Consider the following 19,181-nt stretch of genomic DNA (forward strand, 5'->3'; position numbering starts at 1 on the left):
CTGGCATAGCTGCTAACATTTGGCTAAATACTCTAGGTCAGGGATGGCCAACCTGCGGCTCTCCAGCTGTTGCAAATCTACAATTCCCACCATGCCCTGCTGTAGGCTGAAAGCTGTAAGCAGTCTAGGCATGCTGGGAGTTGTAGTTTTGCAACAGCTGGAGAGCCACAGGTTGGCCATTCCTGCTCTAGGTGTTCATAGGTTACCCATTAGTTATTCCCCCACCTAATATATTACGTTTCTGGCAAACCCTAATAATTTCTTTCTCCAAAATTGTAATAACATGATGTACCAAACTGCATTGCCAGATGCAATTTACTGTAGCTTATTATAACTGTTTCTCCACTTGTTAACCCCTTAATGACCGCCAATATCCGTTATTACTACAGTCATGGAGGTGCCTTATTCTAGGCCGCTGCTTCCCTCTCTCACCCATTGGCACCGCTGCAAATGAGATTGCAGGGTGCAGATATCTTGGGGGGTAGTTGGGGGGGGGGGTCTAATGAAGGCCTCCATGTCTGCCCTGTGTGTATGTCTATTAAGCCGTGCCTGACTGCATAGTACACTGCACTACATAAGTAGTTCATTGTACTATGCGAGCGATCAAAAGACGGCATGTCAAAGTATAAAAGTAAAAATAAATTATATATACACACACACACACACACACACACACACAGTAAATGTAAAAAAAAATAATGCCGTTTGTTGCTTATCTCCCACAAGAAGATAAAAAAGCAAACAAAAATGTCTTATGTACCCCTAAATTATATCCAAGAAAACAACAAGTCTCGCAAAAATCGGTCTTGGGAGGCATTGACAAAAAAATAAAAATAATAATAATAAAATAAAAAAGTGTGTGTGTGTATATATATATATATATATATATATATATATATATATATATATATATATATATATTAGTACAGACCAAAAGTTTGGACACACCTTCTCATTCAAAAAGTTTTCTTTATTTTCATGACTATGAAGGCATCAAAACTATGAATTAACACATGTGGAATTATATACATAACAAACAAGTGTGAAACAACTGAAAATATGTCATATTCTAGGTTCTTCAAAGTAGCCACCTTTTGCTTTGATTACTGCTTTGCACACTCTTGGCATTCTCTTGATGAGCTTCAAGAGGTAGTCCCCTAAAATGGTCTTCCAACAGTCTTGAAGGAGTTCCCAGAGATGCTTAGCACTTGTTGGCCCTTTTGCCTTCACTCTGCGGTCCAGCTCACCCCAAACCATCTCAATTGGGTTCAGGTCCGGTGACTGTGGAGGCCAGGTCATCTGGCGCAGCACCCCATCACTCTCCTTCATGGTCAAATAGCCCTTACTTTCAAAGTTTTCGCAATTTTTCGGCTGACTGACTGACCTTTATTTCTTAAAGTAATGATGGCCACTAGTTTTTCTTTACTTTTTCTTGCCATAATACAAATTCACAGGGCACACCTGTGAAGTGAAAACCATTTCAGGTGACTACCTCTTGAAGCTCATCAAGAGAATGCCAAGAGTGTGCAAAGCAGTAATCAAAGCAAAAGGTGTCTACTTTGAAGAACCTAGAATATGACATATCTTCAGTTGTTTCACACTTGTTTGTTATGTATATAATTCCACATGTGTTAATTCATAGTTTTGATGCCTATGAATAAATAAAACCACCTTTTAAAAAAAAATACAACATTTTTATATATATATATATATATATATATATATATATATATATATATATTTTTAAAGGTGGTTTTATTTTTACTACTTTTGCACAACTTAAAAATAACTACATATATTTGGTATCGCTGTAATTGTACTAACCAAGAGTAAAGCTACCATATTTTTTATGCTGTAAAGTGAATGTCTTAAAATTTATATATATATATATATATATATATATATATATATATATATATATATATAATGTGTTTATTTTTTTACATTCCTCCCCAGAAAAAGAGTTACGGTAATAAGTTAATCCATAATTACCGTATGTGCCATTAAAGCCCCGTACACTTACTTTAATGAAAAAATAGTTATACCTCTTGAAATGCGCCGATCAAAATATGGAAAAAAAAATAAAATTTGGCATGAAGGCCCAAAATGAGTACAGAAGTTAGGGGTTGGAAAAGATGAAGTTGCTTGGTCTGTTTTGATATTGTTGAAATTGAATGAGGGCATACTGGTTGGTTTTTGTTGATCTAGAAGCTTAGAATTCCCAGTATGGTGGGGGGGGGGGGGGGGGGGGGGGGAGTTGCTAATTGTTGGTGCTTTCACTAGCGTGCCCCATGATCTCATTATAATGACTTTATCACATCGCAGTTGTAAGAGACATTCGCTAAAAGAAATCTTTTATTGTTTCTCCGCCACAGTTACCAATTACAACAACGTGTTAGACGCAAATTCAGATTCTGACGATGAAGACAAATTACACATAGTGGAAGAGGAAAGTGTTACAGATGCGGCAGATGGCGAGGGCAGTGTGCCAGAAGACGACTTGCCAACCGACCAAACAGTATTAGCAGAAGGCAGCGAAAGTGTGAAGCAAACTTGCTGGGATGATGAAGGTATTCTTTTTACTTGCTCAATCGAAAACTCTGGCTGATGGCATGTCAACCTGTTTTGCACAAATTTCTTACTAACTTACCGGTTTTATATAAATTTTTCTTTTTTTGGGGACTTTGACTGTACTATTGGTTAGGCAATTTTTGTCACACAACCTCCACATTTCGTAGGAATATATTGCAGAAAAGTACAATTAAAAGAATGTAGGAGTTTGTTTATGCTACGGAGTGCGCCAAATGACATGAAAGAGTGAACACAAGGTGACACATAGTTGCATCAAAGTCGTGGCAGATGCTTCAAGTGATAAAAAGTCTGTGTAGTCCTACTGTTTTATTTTATTTTTTTGCTTATGGGATGATGAAAACTGATAAACTGAAGAAAATGTATAAGGGTTAATTCGCATCTGTGGCATGCCTAATCTGGCCGAAACCTGGCGATTATGCCGGAAAGTGGCCTGATCACCACCAGACATTATAGTTAATAGGAATCGGGTGGTGAACTGTAGAATCCAGATCTGGTGACATCCGTCAGGCTGCACTCCGCTGGATCCGCTTGCCGTGGAAAAAAAAACCATATGGACAGTTATTATAGGCAGCCATGTAGCTCCAACCGCCCCCAACCAACTAGATGGATGATTTTTTTTATCAAAATCCTTTTCTTTTTTAATCTGGAGACATGTGGTAGAGTTCACAGCTCGGGGACTGGAACCATTTCACCGGTCTCTGTGGTTGAAAGATACATTTTTAGCCTTTTTCTGTAATGCCCTAGCAGTATTTAGCATATACGGTGTATAACTGCAGTAACACTGGGCAGGTCCTTTAGAAGTGGCTTTCAGCTTCCCCGTCATCTAATCTAGGCGTAGCAGACAAATAATGTAAGCTAGACATGACCTTGTTTAACCCCTTAAGGTCATGGTACATTTTTAAACTCCACACTTCAAAAGCCTTTTTTTTCCCCCTGTTGATGTGGCCATTTGAGGGCTTGTTTTATAAAAAAAATTTCAGGGTGAGTTGTAAAAAAAATAATTTGGGAGGTGATGCCATGAAAAATCATCTTTTTGTATAACATTGCCAATTGCCAGATCTTAATAAAAAACTTTGATTTAAAAAAAAAAAAAATCATCTTTTGCCGTTGTTTTTCGAGTTTTGTTTTAACGCCGTACTCTAAGTGACATGATAACGTTATTGTGCAAGTTGGTATGATTAGACCGATGGCAAATTGATATCGTTTTTTTACATTTTTGCACAAAAATGTTTCTAATTTTGTGTTTGTGTCCCTGCATTCAAAAGACATTTTTATTTTCTTATATGGACTAAGCTGTGTGAGGGCTTGATGTCATTTTGGGATGCATATGACTCGCTTTTTTATTGCAGATTTTGGGAGCTTTATTTTGATATGTGATATAAGTAATATCATTATTTTGTTGTATGGGTTGTTATGGATGTGGCGATACTAATTATTATGTGCATTTGTAAGCAAGAGGTTATTTTAGTTTTTTTTTCTCTACTCTACTTTTTTCCTTTTATCCTTCCTCTGATCACTGAGATAATACACTGGAATGCTTCTGTATTGCAGTGTACTAGGTTAGTTACTGTAAAAACTGGCATAATACCTATGTGGCCTAATTAGCATCACCACATGGCAAGCCTTGGGCCCTTTATGCCTCAAGCTGTCATAGCAACTCCTTGGCACTCGACAATCACATTGAGGGAGGGGGCAGTGATTTGGGTAGGAGAGGGAGCCTCCTCCCTCGGTCAAATCATTCAGATGCCATGGTCAATGCTGACTGCAGCATCTTGGAGGTCATCTCCAATCCAGTCACTGAGAGCAGGATGCCAGCTGCCATAAGGGATGGTAGGAAGAGGTTAAAGCACGTAAAGATTTAGGCTGGCCCTACACAGCAGCTTTGGACGTCACACATTGCACAACCAAAGATTGCGATGTAGTACTGTGTACATCAGAAGCAATCGCTAGTAACGTTGATGAATGGGGTCGCGCTGCGTCCTGCAAGCTGCCACAGCCATGACATGGTTGTCACGAGAAGTTCTACAGTCTGATGTTCTTTCAGTCGAAATTCCACATATTATAATAATTCCAATGTGCCTGTTTTATATATAATATACTCTCACTCAATATATGTGTGTGCATCCTGATGTATAATTTCTGTTAACAAGTCATAACCGGCAGGGTACCGAGTGTCCACCTGGTGAAACTATTGCCTTTAATAGTAATCTTCCATCCGCTCCCACGCTCCTAACAGGTTCAAACAGGTGTGTGAAGAGTCAGTTGGAGACAAAAAAACCACAAATTGTAAAAAAAAAAAAAAAAAAAAAAAAAGTCTCAAGATCGTCCGGTACTCTAAACTACTAGATCTGATGTCAGTCCCCTCACTTACTGGCTGTCCTATACATTGTAAACCTCTGTCAGATTTGGTTCTCCTCTCCCCCACTACATTATTATTATTTTTTTTTTTTATGGGGTGTGGGGAGCTTCCGAATTTACCCCAGTGACAGATGTCTGTTCTCGAGGACTTAAAGGGATTATCCAATGCTAAAAACTGTCCCACCCCATATGCCGGGCCCTTCACAGGAGGTATACTTACCCTGCACCGCCGCTGCTGCTTCTTTCCGTGCACGGATGAAGACATTCGGTGTCGGGGGAGCAGCCAATGGCAAGCGGGGATGAGCACGGGAATTCACCTGTGACTCTAGGGAGCTTCCACGCCTGCCATTGGCTGCTCCCCAAAACTGGATGTTTTCATCAGCGCACGGGAGAAGCAGCAGTGGTGCGGGGACCAGGAGGGGAACTGGGTAAGTATATTCCTTGTGAGGGGCCCGGCAGTTTTTAGTATTGGATAACTCCTTTAACCACCTCAGCCCCCAGTGCTTAAACACCCTGAAAGACCAGGCCACTTTTTACACTTCTGACCTACACTACTTTCACCGTTTATTGCTCGGTCATGCAACTTACCACCCAAATGAATTTTACCTCCTTTTCTTCTCACTAATAGAGCTTTCATTTGGTGGTATTTCATTGCTGCTGACATTTTTACTTTTTTTGTTATTAATCGAAATTTAACGATTTTTTTGCAAAAAAATGACATTTTTCACTTTCAGTTGTAAAATTTTGCAAAAAAAACGACATCCATATATAAATTTTGCACTAAATTTATTGTTCTACATGTCTTTGATAAAAAAAAAAATGTTTGGGTAAAAAAAAAAATGGTTTGGGTAAAAGTTATAGCGTTTACAAACTATGGTACAAAAATGTGAATTTCCGCTTTTTGAAGCAGCTCTGACTTTCTGAGCACCTGTCATGTTTCCTGAGGTTCTACAATGGCCAGACAGTACAAACACCCCACAAATGACCCCATTTCGGAAAGTACACACCCTAAGGTATTCGCTGATGGGCATAGTGAGTTCATAGAACTTTTTATTTTTTGTCACAAGTTAGCGGAAAATGATGATTTTTTTTTTTTTTTTTTTCTTACAAAGTCTCATATTCCACTAACTTGTGACAAAAAATAAAAACTTCTATGAACTCACTATGCCCATCACAAAATACCTTGGGGTCTCTTCTTTCCAAAATGGGGTCACTTGTGGGGTGGTTATACTGCCCTGGCATTCTAGGGGCCCAAATGTGTGGTAAGGAGTTTGAAATCAAATTCTGTAAAAAATGACCTGTGAAATCCGAAAGGTGCTCTTTGGAATATGGGCCCCTTTGCCCACCTAGGCTGCAAAAAAGTGTCACACATCTGGTATCTCTGTATTCAGGAGAAGTTGAGGAATGTGTTTTGGGGTGTCTTTTTACATATACCCATGCTGGGTGAGATAAATATCTTGGTCAAATGCCAACTTTGTATAAAAAAATGGGAAAAGTTGTCTTTTGCCAAGATATTTCTCTCACCCAGCATGGGTATATGTAAAATGACACCCCAAAACACATTCCCCAACTTCTCCTGAGTACGGAGATACCACATGTGTGACACTTTTTTGCAGCCTAGGTAGGCAAAGGGGCCCATATTCCAAAGAGCACCTTTCGGATTTCACAGGTCATTTTTTACAGAATTTGATTTCAAACTCCTTACCACACATTTGGGCCCCTAGAATGCCAGGGCAGTATAACTACCCCACAAGTGACCCCATTTTGGAAAGAAGAGACCCCAAGGTATTCGCTGATGGGCATAGTGAGTTCATGGAAGTTTTTATTTTTTGTCACAAGTTAGTGGAATATGAGACTTTGTATGAAAAAAATAAAATAAAAAAATAAAATCATTTTCCACTAACTTGTGACAAAAAATAAAAAATTCTAGGAACTCGCCATGCCCCTCACGGAATACCTTGGGGTGTCTTCTTTCCAAAATGGGGTCACTTGTGGGGTAGTTATACTGCCCTGGTATTTTCCAGGGGCCCTAATGTGTGGCAAGTAGGTAAATGACCTGTGAAATCCTAAAGGTGCTCTTTGGAATATGGGCCCCTTTGCCCACCTAGGCTGCAAAAAAGTGTCACACATGTGGTATCGCCGTATTCAGGAGAAGTTGGGGAATGTGTTTTGGGGTGTCATTTTACATATACCCTTGCTGGGTGAGAGAAATATCTTGACAAAAGACAACTTTTCCCATTTTTTTTATACAAAGTTGGCATTTGACCAAGATATTTCTCTCACTCAGCATGGGTATATGTAAAATGACACCCCAAAACACATTCCCCAACTTCTCCTGAGTACGGCGATACCAGATGTGTGACACTTTTTTGCAGCCTAGATGCGCAAAGGTGCCCAAATTCCTTTTTAGGAGGGCATTTTTAGACATTTGGATACCAGACTTCTTCTCACGCTTTGGGGCCCCTAGAATGCCAGGGCAGTATAAATACCCCACATGTGACCCCATTTTGGAAAGAAGACACCCCAAGGTATTCAATGAGGGGCATGGCGAGTTCATAGAAATTTTTTTTTTTTGGCACAAGTTAGCGGAAATTGATATTTTTAATTTTTTTCTCACAAAGTCTCCCGTTCCGCTAACTTGGGACAAAAATTTCAATCTTTCATGGACTCAATATGCCCCTCACGGAATACCTGGGGGTGTCTTCTTTCCGAAATGGGGTCACATGTGGGGTATTTATACTGCCCTGGCATTCTAGGGGCCCTAAAGCGTGAGAAGAAGTCTGGAATATAAATGTCTAAAAAATTTTACGCATTTGGATTCCGTGAGGGGTATGGTGGGTTCATGTGTGATTTTATTTTTTGACACAAGTTAGTGGAATATGAGACTTTGTAAGCAAAAAAAATAATAATTCTGCTTACTTGGGCCAAAAAAATGTCTGAATGGAGCCTTACAGAGGGTGATCAATGACAGGGGGGTGATCAATGACAGGGGGGTGATCAGGGAGTCTATATGGGGTGATAACCACAGTCATTGATCACGCCCCTGTAAGGCTTCATTCAGACGTCCGGATGCGTTTTGCGGATCCGATCCATCTATCAGTGCATCCGTAAAAATCATGCGGACATCTGAATGGAGCTTTACAGGGGGGTAATCAATGACAGGGGGGTGATCAGGGAGTCTATATGGGGTGATAACCACAGTCATTGATCACGCCCCTGTAAGGCTTCATTCAGACGTCCGGATGCGTTTTGCGGATCCGATCCATCTATCAGTGCATCCGTAAAAATCATGCGGACGTCTGAATGGAGCTTTACAGGGGGGTGATCAATGACAGGGGGGTGATCAATGACAGGGGGGTAATCAATGACAGGGGGGTGATCAGGGAGTCTATATGGGGTGATCAGGGGCTAATAAGGGGTTAATAAGTGACGGGGGGGGGTGTAGTGTAGTGTAGTGGTGCTTGGTGGTACTTTACTGAGCTACCTGTGTCCTCTGGTGGTCGATCCAAACAAAGGGGACCACCAGAGGACCAGGTAGCAGGTATATTAGACGCTGTTATCAAAACAGCGTCTAATATACCTGTTAGGGGTTAAAAAAAACACATCTCCAGCCTGCCAGCGAACGATCGCCGCTGGCAGGCTGGAGATCAACTCTCTTACCGTCCGTTCCTGTGAGCGCGCGCGCCTGTGTGCGCGCGTTCACAGGAAATCTCGCGTCTCGCGAGAGGACGCGCCGGCGCGTCCACTCGGAATGAATCAACCACCTCCAGGACGCGTCTGTGCGTACAGCGGTCCGGAGGTGGTTAAGTCACCTGCCAGAGGTGTCTGGCGGGGACTTTCTCCCCTCCCATTCACAACACATTCATACTGTGAGGGTGTAAGGGGGATCGGGAGAAATGCCTGTCATTCAATAATTACCTCAATTACAACAAAAAAAAAACTTTTCATCTGCTACTGGGCAAAAACCATTTGTCATATACTAAATCGAGTGTGCGGATTACAAATCCAAAGTCAGAATTGTTGTAATCCGTCACGAAATTTTGTTATGCATAAGGGTACTTTCACACTAGCGTTTTTCTTTTCCGGCATAGAGTTCCATCACAGGGGCTCTATACCGGAAAATAACTGATCAGGCATATCCCCATACATTCTGAATGGAGAGTAATCCGTTCAGGAGGTCTTCAGTTCAGTCATTTTGACTGATCAGGCCAAAGACTTGTCTGAATTCCAGATCCGGCATTTTTTTCCATAGGAATGTATTATTGCCGCATCCGTCCTTCCGGTCTGCACAGTCAAAAAGTCTTGTTTTTCAGTTTAAAATTCTTACTTGAGCAAGGCCCAGTACTGATAAAAGTGCTTCAGGTATCTGCTTTTTGCGTTTGGGAACAGTCATATTTTCCAGTTGCAAAAACCAGCAGTAGTCCCCCATCATGTTGGGATTCCAGCAACCTTGATACCTGTTCTCCATTGTAGAAATATCTTTTCGGAATTGCTCTTCATGTTAGTCACTTACGTGTCCCAGATTGGGTGTAATATCTGCATTTATGACTAGCCAGTATAGTCAGTGGCATATCCGTTTGGTGCATTTTTTTCTGTGATTTATATGATTATATTTTCATCCGCACAATGCTCCGTTTTGTGTAGGATGCCTTTGTGGTGCATGTGGACTGCGCCGACATCCTCCACCGTATGCATTTTTTGCTGGGGATGGTCGTTTGCTGCGGTCCACATGCGGTGGGGCTGCTCCCCCAATGAAAAACACGCTACAGTGTTAGGGGTTGAGCAGCTCCTCCAGAATTGCCACTATATTTCTGTGTTTTTGCCTATTTTGTCACATATATAGCAGAAATTGTCTGGATCGTTGACACATTTGCGTTTATCCATCTTAAGTTTCAAAACTGATAGCACTATAACACTATAATCACTTTATCAGAATCTGTCCAGCTTGCCTTATATCCTTACTGCTGACATCAGCCTCAGTGCGTCCGAACAGGTCTGGACATGTCCATTGGAATATTTCCAATATAATGCATTAATATTATAACTGAATAGGCTTTGCATGTATAACTTAACCCTTTTAAGGACCTCCGCCGACGTACGGCAGAAGTTCGGTCTCCAAACATGGCACCCACTCGCACGTGCAGCGGGCGCCATAGCCACCGGGTTTCTGCTATTTTAAATAGCAGAGACCCGCGGCACATGTATGCGATCAGCCATAATGCTGATTGCATACATTTTCCCTTTCAGATGCCGTGGTCAAATGTGACCATGGCATCTGCGCAGTCCGGAAGTGGGAGTCACGCACTTGCGCTCCGGTATCAGCGTTCCCCGGCTGAGATCGGGGAACCTGTTACATTGAGCTAATAGGCTGAAGCCTCAAGCAGGCTTCAGTGCCTATTAGATGACTATACTAATACAGGCCACTAGGTGGCAGCATTGTATTGGTATAGTGCAAATGAAGTGTTCAGTGGTGTCTATATAGACATCAATGAACACGATAGGCAATCTAATGATTGCCAGTTATTGTCACCCAAGGTGACTTAAAAGTAAAAAAAAAAAGTACAAAAAAAAAGTTTTTGCAAATGCAAAAAAAATAAAAGTTAAAATCACCCCCCCTTTCCTTTAAAATAAAATTACTTGAACAATAAAAAAAAAATAAACATCATGGGCATCGCCGCGTGCAAAAATGCTCATGCTATTAAAATATAACAATATTAATTGCATACGGCAAATGGCATAACGGGAAAAAAATAAAAAACGGCCAATTTGCTATTTTTTGTCACTTCAACTACCCAATAATTTTTTTTATAAAAAGTGATCAAAAAGTCGCACACACTTCAAGTTAGTATCAATGAAAAGAACAGATCGTCCTGCAAAAAATGACCCCTCACACAAAAAAAATAAAATAATTTTCTTCAAAGGTTTTAATAATTTATTATTATTATTTTTTTTTTTGAGTATTAAAACAGAAGAAAAATTATACAAGTGTGGTATTGTTGTAATTGTACTGACCTGGAGAATGAGGATAATAGGTCAATTTTACCGCATAGTGTACAGTGTAAAAAAATGAAATATAAACCTTTTTATCAGAATTGCGGTTTTTCCCAATTCTACCCCATTTGGAATTTTTTCCCCGCTTCCTACTACATGGTATGCAATCGTAAATGATGCCATTAGAAACTACAACTTGTCCCGCAATAAATAAGCCCTCATAAGGCTGTGAATGGAAAAATTTAAAAGTTAGGACTAGGGATTGACCGATTATCGGTTTTACCGATATTATCGGCCGATATTCAGGATTTTGAGAGTTATCGGCATCTATTCTGCCGATATTCCGATAACGTATGGGGAACAAGGATCGAGCTGCTGACAGCGCTCTCTGTGTTCCCTCAGCAGCACAGGGGAGAAGGAAGCAGTGTCTCCCTCCCCCTGTGATGCTGCTGCCGCCAATGAAGAGGCAGATGGGAAGGGGAGGGGCTTTGGCCACTGCGCCACCAATGATGTTAACTTACTCATTCATTCAAATTGAACAGGAGGCGGGAGCTGGCTGCAGAATCACATAGCCGGCTCCCGACCTCTATGAGCGGTAGCTGCGATCTGAGTTAACCCCTCAAGTGCCGCCAATCGCAGCTACTGCTCATAGAGGTCGGGAGCCGGCTATGTGATTCTGCAGCCAGCTCCCGCCTCCTGTATATGAATAAATTAGAGATTTATGTTCATTGGTGGCGCAGTGTGCCCCCCCCCCCCCCAAGCCCCCCAGTATTAATCATTGGTGGCGCAGTGCGACCCCCACCCCCGTATTAAAAACATTGGCAGTTACCATGGCAGCCAGGACGCTATTGAAACCCTGGCTGCCATGGTAAGCTCCATGCTGCTGTGTGCACAAAGCACAGAGCAGCAGGGACAGTGTGAGCTCCTATTCACCCTGATAGAGATCTATCAGGGTGAATAGGACAAGGGTTCTAGTCCCTAAGGGGGCTAAAAGTTAGTAAGAAAAAAACCACCAAAATATTAAGTATAAATAAAAAAGAAAGATTTACAAAAAAAACTAAACTACACATTAACAATATTTTTTTAATGAAATTTCACAGAATATCGGTATAAATTATCGGCTATCGGCCTGAAAGTTCACAAATTATCGGTATCGGCCCTAAAAAATCAATATCTGTCGATCCCTAGTTAGGACTATGGGAATGCGGGGAGTGAAAAATGAAAACGCAAAAAATGGAAAATCCCAGGGTCCTTAAGGGGTTAAAATCTAGAGTCAGGCAAAGTCCGAGTTGCGTGCTCATTTTAGTATAAATCACATCTTTTTCTCTCAGTAGCAAAATCATTGTTGCATGGTGTTATGGCCAGCTTATAGGGGTTTTCCATTTTTTATTTATTTATTATTTTTTTTATTCAAGCCCAGCCTGCAGTACCCATTGAAATAAACCATACCTAACTGTACCCCGCCGCCCAGTCCTGGCTTCCTTCTTTCAGTCCCCATCCTATAAACTTCCACATAGTTGGAGTTGTGTGCCACTGCAGCCGATGACTCTCCTCAGCACTGAATTGTCCCTAAGCGGCGTGGGACCCAGTAGTGACATGCCGCTTGGGCACATGTCACCGCTGAGGCCGGTCATAGGCTGCAGAGGTGCACATGACCCCGTCAAACCAGAAGTTTACAGGACGGAGACTGGGAGGCCATAGAAGGGAGATGGTGAGTATGTTTTTGTTGTTTCAACAGGTACAGTACAGCAGGCTGGACTTGAAATTTCAAAAAGTGCCCGAAGCTGGAAATCCCCTTTAAGACTCATATCCTCTTTGTCTTTGCTGGAATGCTGCTCCTCATGCCCTCTGCCATTCACTAAAGGAAAGCCGGTAACCTTGTCAAAGGTCTCACCCGGAAACTGCTGTTCTATTAATTCCTCCTATACGGTCTTTAACATGTGCCTTGCACTTCACATATTAGGCCTCTTGCACATGAACGATACGGATTAGGTCCAGATGCGTTCAGGGTGCGTTTAGGAAAACTTGCACCATTTTGCAAGCAAGTTCAGTCAGTTTTGTCTGCGATTGCGTTCAGTGGTTCAGTTTTTTTTTGCGCGGGTGAAATGCGCATTGATGTGTTTTTCATACGCATGATAAAAAACTGAAGGTTTACAAACAACATCTCCTAGCAACAATCGGTGAAAAACGCAACGCATCCGCACTTGCTTGCGGATGCGACGCGTTTTTCACGTAAACCCATTCTCTTCTATGGGGCCAGGGCTGCGTGAAAAAACGCAGAATATAGAACATGCTGCGATTTTCACGCAACGCACAAGTGATGCTTCAAAAACAACGCTCATGTACACAGACCCATTGAAATGAATGGGTCTGGATTCAGTGCGGGTACAATGCGTTCGCATCATGCTTTGCTCCCGCGTGGAAAAGGGGCCTTAGTCAATAAATTTGATTTGTGGAGCATGATCCAAAAGGCTGCAATGTAAATAAACCCCATTCAGAAACAGAGTGTTGCAGGTTGTCACTGTAGATTTCACCCATTGCAATGCAAAGCCACATAGGAGATTGGTGGGGGGGGCATAAATTTTTTTTTTGTATCTTCGGTTATGTTCACATCTACAGTTAGGCGTTCCGGATAAGGAACAGACTACCAGAATTACCATAAATAGCCGGGCACTGCTGGATCACAATTCACTTCAATGGGATCCAGAGGGTTTCCGGCACATATGCCTGATTTCTGCCAGGCAAATACAGCTGCATGCAACGGTAGTTGTCTGGCAGAAAGCTGACCTTTATGCCAGAAACCAGTCAGATCCTGTTACAGTCAATGGTGGTCTGCTGGGGAATGTGACTGTATCTGGCTGTGCGTGATACGGTAATTCTGGTAGTCTTTTCCTCTGCCCGAGCGGACTACCGGAATGCCTAAACATAGATGTGAGCATAGCCTTACTAATTGTAGATTGTACGTCCTCCATGCAGTCTTTTATTTTTTTTTTATCTATGTGCTTGTGTCCTGCGGTATTATTTATATATAGATTGATATTGGAAAGATTCCTCGAAACATGAACTTGATCATCACCATTTATCGAAAATATGCAACATGTAATAATATCCATAGGTCAATTTATAAAATAACTTCAGGTCACTATGATGGACCTTCTCGGGTGGGATACTAATGCCCCAGTTATCGCCTGCTATATGAAAATTCCTAGTATACCTCTCCCTTAAGAACATGGGGATGCCAACACACTTGCTACTTCTCTTAAGACACTGGCATCGTTCCAAAGGGGTTATGCATAGTTATTTCTCAGAGGTGAGCTTATGATTTAAAGTTGACAAAGTCCAGTTTTGGACCCCCATTTTGAGCATACATACCTACTATTTTTTGGCTTTACAGCCTTCTGCCTATTAGATTTAGGAGGAATTCTCATGTGGAAAAACTGATATATGGGGTTCGTGAAATCATTTTATTGTGGTCCATTTCCTATTTAAAAGATCCAAAATGGGAACTTTGAGGGCTGCTCTCTGATGGGTGTCATGACATGGTCAGCATTAAGATCCTCTAAAATTAGGACAATGATAAAGGTCTCATGAAACAAATACTAATTATTATAATTTTATTTTTGCCATGGGGTGTATCAGAAAAATTATAACATTCTCATTGGGACTTGGGAGTTTTATGGAGATGACACGGGCAAAGTTATAGGATATGGAGAGATAACACTTACATGTGGGCCGTGATGCTATACCGCGTCTAAAGGGACACCAGTATTATAGATAGGACATTGTAGGTGGTGGGCCATCTTCCGTCTATTGTATTGGGACCCGGTATGTAGTGTACAGTAAGTCAACATTAGGCCACATTCATGCCACTGCTAGTTATTTCCGTTGTTCTTCTCAATTGGAGTGCCAGATTCAGCACATAGGTGACTATAATTGGGTCAGTTTGGGTGTCAGCTTTTTTTTAGCGGAAATGGAGCCTCCGACGGAGATGTAAACTTATTCGAGCTGTGGTTGCCGGTGTTCATCAGTGAGGTACTCCTGAGTAGTCTGTGCTTAAGTCTCCTAAACTTGAATAGTAAACCAATCTTACCGTGGCACACCAGTTGGTCATTTATTGATAGTGTGGAGTTGCACTTTGAGATATATTCCCATGGCGCCTGGTTGATCCCATGTACACTCATTGACAAAAAAGGTTATCAGGGGAAAACCGTACAAAAAAAAAAGGAGGCTCTAGGACCCTGTTGAGCCTCCTCTAGCCTAGTTACAAGATGAGTTTAGGTTGGTTATGGAGGATACATTTTCCATATGGTATCCTGCAGAACATTTGTCCACAGCTGGACCTGTAGAACCTGCACAGCTGTAGGTTGCTGAAGCTGGTTTCCAACCGAGTCCCATAAATGCTGGATTGGTGACCGGGCAGCCAAGGAAATCTTACAATCTGATGGAGACAATCCTTGGAAACCCTTGCTGTGTGTGGGTGACCATTGTCCTGCTGAGGAATCCCAGTTGAAAGCCTTGCCATGAGAGGAACACATGTGGCAGCAGGATGTTGCTGAGCTCTTAGTGTCCGTCATCCAACGCTCGGTCACCCCTAGAAGTGATATGTGATGGCTCGTCAAATCATCACACCAGCAGTTAGGGCAAGGTGCTGCTCTACATTAAATGTGGGATTGAAGCACTTACCACGAGGTCTTCATAGTCGAACATGACAGTCGTAAGACCCCAAATGGAACCCAAAATCATTACTAAAGACAATACGGTTCCAGTCTGTAGCAGTCCAGGTTTCTTGTTCACCACAAGCGAAGACTAAGGTGGACGTCAATGCCATGACATGTAATAGACGCCGTGACACCAAATTTCCTTATGCTAAGATCTTGAAAATAGTCTGGGCAGAGACTGTGGTGTGTGATGAAGGTGCCACCTGTCTGGGTGATGAAGAACAAAACTGGGAGCTGCTATTGCTCATCAGCAGATCAGTTAATTTTTCTCTACTGGTGGTCTGAGAGTTTTTTTTATTTTTTTATAGGACAGCTAGGGAAGCATTTTTACTCCCTCTTGTGGCAAGACCCAGTTTTTATCAGACCACATCTGTAATTACTTACACATCTGCCTGAGACGTAACTACATGCCAAGTTTTGCAGAAATTTGACATTTCTATTTGGATTTTTTTTTTAGTTTTCTTGTCAATGAGTACATCAAAGATCACGTGCAAAATGTAATTGCATTTATATGATTTTAACAAATGTGTAAATGTTTTCTGTGAAGAAGGCATTGACTGGGTGATTGGATGCCTGTTGTGATTAGGTCATACGGGCATATATATTATATTACACACGTGGCTGCACTTTTTTGAATTGTTTATGTGCCTATTTTACAGATGCGACAGAAGTCAATGAACTCCTGGGGCCTGAAGCTGAGTTGGATGATCTAGGAAGTACAGGTAATTTCATAATTTATTAACTTTGATCTTCATATTATGGTGTCTGAGTCATAATGTGCTGTCCCTCTAATCCATATGGAATCTAACAGAAAAAAACCTCTATATGCCTCACAACCACATAGCTGCTTGGGGCTCAGAGGAACTCCTTCTGCTGTTCCTGTTCGGAATTCACACCACTGAGCTCCCTCTAGTGGTGGCTGCAGGCAGCCAGTTTTATAATATAATATGTGAAGGGTAGCAGTAGAAATGGAACTGTATAGGGAAAATGTATCGGTGTATTTATTGTAGTTGACTGACAGCTACAGTGCATTTGGAAAGTCTCCAGACCCTTTCACTTTTTTCACATTTTATTGTGTGGCCTTGTGCTAAAAGTAAAAAAAAAAAAAAATCACATTTTTTCCCAATCAATCTGCACTCAATACACCATAATGAGAAAGTGAAAAGAATTTTAGGAATTTTTGCAAATTTATTAAAAAGATAAAACTAAAATTTTGCATAGACATGAATATTCATACGCTTGCTATGACACTTGAAATTTAGCTCTGGAAGCCTCCCATTTCTCATGATCATCTTTGAGATGCTTCTTAACCTTGATTGGAGTCCACTTGTGGTAAATTCAGTTGATTAGACAAGATTTGGAAACGCACACCACTGTGTGACCATGCATATCAGTTCAAAAACCATGGCATCGGGAGGAAAGAACTGCCTGTAGAGCCCAGAGACAGGATTGTGTGGAGGCACAGGTCTGGAGAAGGGTAAAAAAAAAAATCTGCTGCACTGAAAGTTTGCAAGAGCACAGTGGCCTCCATAATTCTCAAATGGAAGAAGTTTGTAACAACCAGGACTTTTTCTTAGAGCTGGTCGTCCCACCAAACAGAATCAAGGACAAAGGGCCTTGGTAAGAGAGGTGACAAAGAACTCAATGGTCACTCTAGCTGAGTTCCAAATATCCTGTGTGCAGATAGGAGAATCTTCCAGAAGGTCAACCATAACTGCAGCATTTTATCAATCTGGACTTTATGGCAGAGTGGCCAGAAAGAAGCCTCTCATCAGTAAACGACCCACAAGTTTGTAAAAAAATAAAAAATAAAGGACTCTCGCACTTTGAGAAACAAGATTCTTTGATCTGATGAAACCAAGATTGAACTTTTTGGCCTCAATTCTAAACATTGTTTGGTGGAAACCATGCATTGCTCAATACCATCCATACAGTGAAGCATGGTAGTGGCAGCATCATTGTGTGTGGGGAGGGGGAAGCGGTTCAGCGGCTAGGACAGGGAGACTGGTCATAGTTGAGGGAAAGATGAATGGAGCCAAAATAGAGATATTCATAATGAAAACTTGATCTAGAGTCCTCTGGGCCGAAGATTTACCTTCCAAACAGACAATGACCCGAAGCACACAGGAGTGGCTTAGAAACAGCTCTGTGAATGTCCTTGCGCGGCCCCCGCCAGAGCCCTGACTTGGACCCATTCGAACATTCCTGGAAAAACCTGAAAATGGCTGTCCACCAATCGTCACCATCCAACTTAACAGAGCTTGAAAGGATCTGCAGAGAAGAATGGTAGAAAATCCCCAAATCCAGGTGTGCAAACCTTGTGGCATCTTACCCAAGAAGACTGGGGGCTGTAATCGCTGCCAAAGGTGCTTCCACAAAGTCCTGTGTAAACCGTCTGAATACTTATGTCCGTGCAGGATTTTAGTCTTTCCTTTTTCAATAAGTTAGCAAAGATTGAACATTCTGTTTTCACTTGAGTATTGAGTGCAGAATGATGGGGAAAAACTTGATTTAATATTTTTTTTTTTTTACTTTAGCTCAAGACCGCAACATAACAAAATGTGAAATAAGTGAAAGGGTCTGAAGATCATGACGTGAACCTATGGCATTAATTTATAGTATAATTCTACTTTTATATAATTATTTGAATTGAAGAACTGGGACACAAATAAAAGTTGTTGTCTTTTAATAAGAGGTATGCTAGGTGGCCTTGTTTATCAGACTTTGACTTTCAACTAGGTTTATTTCATCCCTGACATTCTTCTGCTAAGGACATGGGCCAGGACTAGAATTGATGCATTCTCACATATGGCTGTCTTGTCAGATGCTCCCAGATTAATGAGGTTTTCCAGTTTTTATCCACCTTTTCTGGAAATTGCAGGGTGTGACTGATTTATCAGCTGTCACGTCTGTCAGAAGTCCAACTATACCCAAATCCTTCAATGATTTGATGGTATCACGTATATTAGGATATAATACCAGCTGTCAAGAAGACAAAAATATATAGAACATTATCCATTTAATTTTGAACTTGGCCTGTCAGTATTCTGGCTCTCGAGTTGCCTCTTCTTTTTAGCTCCCTTCACATGGGTTGCCACACAGCTTTCACATAGATGCCAACAATCTGGAATTTGCAGGGACGGTCCCTAATTTTGAAAGATAATCCTGGCAAATTCAGCCTGAGCTTGGTCAAATGGGTGGAGTTTATACAAACCCCGCCCAGAAGCTGGCAGTTTTAGTTGGGGTTTGGGCGTTCCTGTGGTGGGGCTTAAAGAGGACCTTTCACTAGTTTAAAAACTAAAAACTAACTATATCAGTGGGCAGAGCAGCTCCCAGGGGTCCCCCTGCACTTACTAGTATGTCTGGGCGCCGCTCCGTTCGCCCGGTATAGGCTCTGGTGTTTGCAGCTCCCTCTTTTGTACTGGGCGGAGTTTTTGTATTAGGGTTGTCCCTTGCTGCAGCGCTGGCCAATCGTAGCGCACAGCTCATAGCCTGGGACTCCCTAATACAAAGGGACAACCC

At 41.7% G+C, this 19,181-nt stretch overlaps 1 protein-coding gene across 1 annotated transcript in view; it reads left to right on the top strand.

Moving 5' to 3' along the window:
* ZEB1 (zinc finger E-box binding homeobox 1) overlaps positions 1 to 19,181 on the top strand; it is a 147,698-nt gene that overhangs the window by 98,114 nt on the left and 30,403 nt on the right. Inside the window, exons 2-3 of the mRNA XM_040434253.1 lie at positions 2,376 to 2,570; positions 16,319 to 16,381. Of these exons, the coding sequence (XP_040290187.1) occupies positions 2,376 to 2,570; positions 16,319 to 16,381 (258 nt within the window). The remainder of the gene's footprint in view (positions 1 to 2,375; positions 2,571 to 16,318; positions 16,382 to 19,181) is intronic.

Source organism: Bufo bufo, chromosome 5 (assembly GCF_905171765.1).
Source record: "Bufo bufo chromosome 5, aBufBuf1.1, whole genome shotgun sequence".
Taxonomy (NCBI): Eukaryota; Metazoa; Chordata; class Amphibia; order Anura; family Bufonidae; genus Bufo; species Bufo bufo.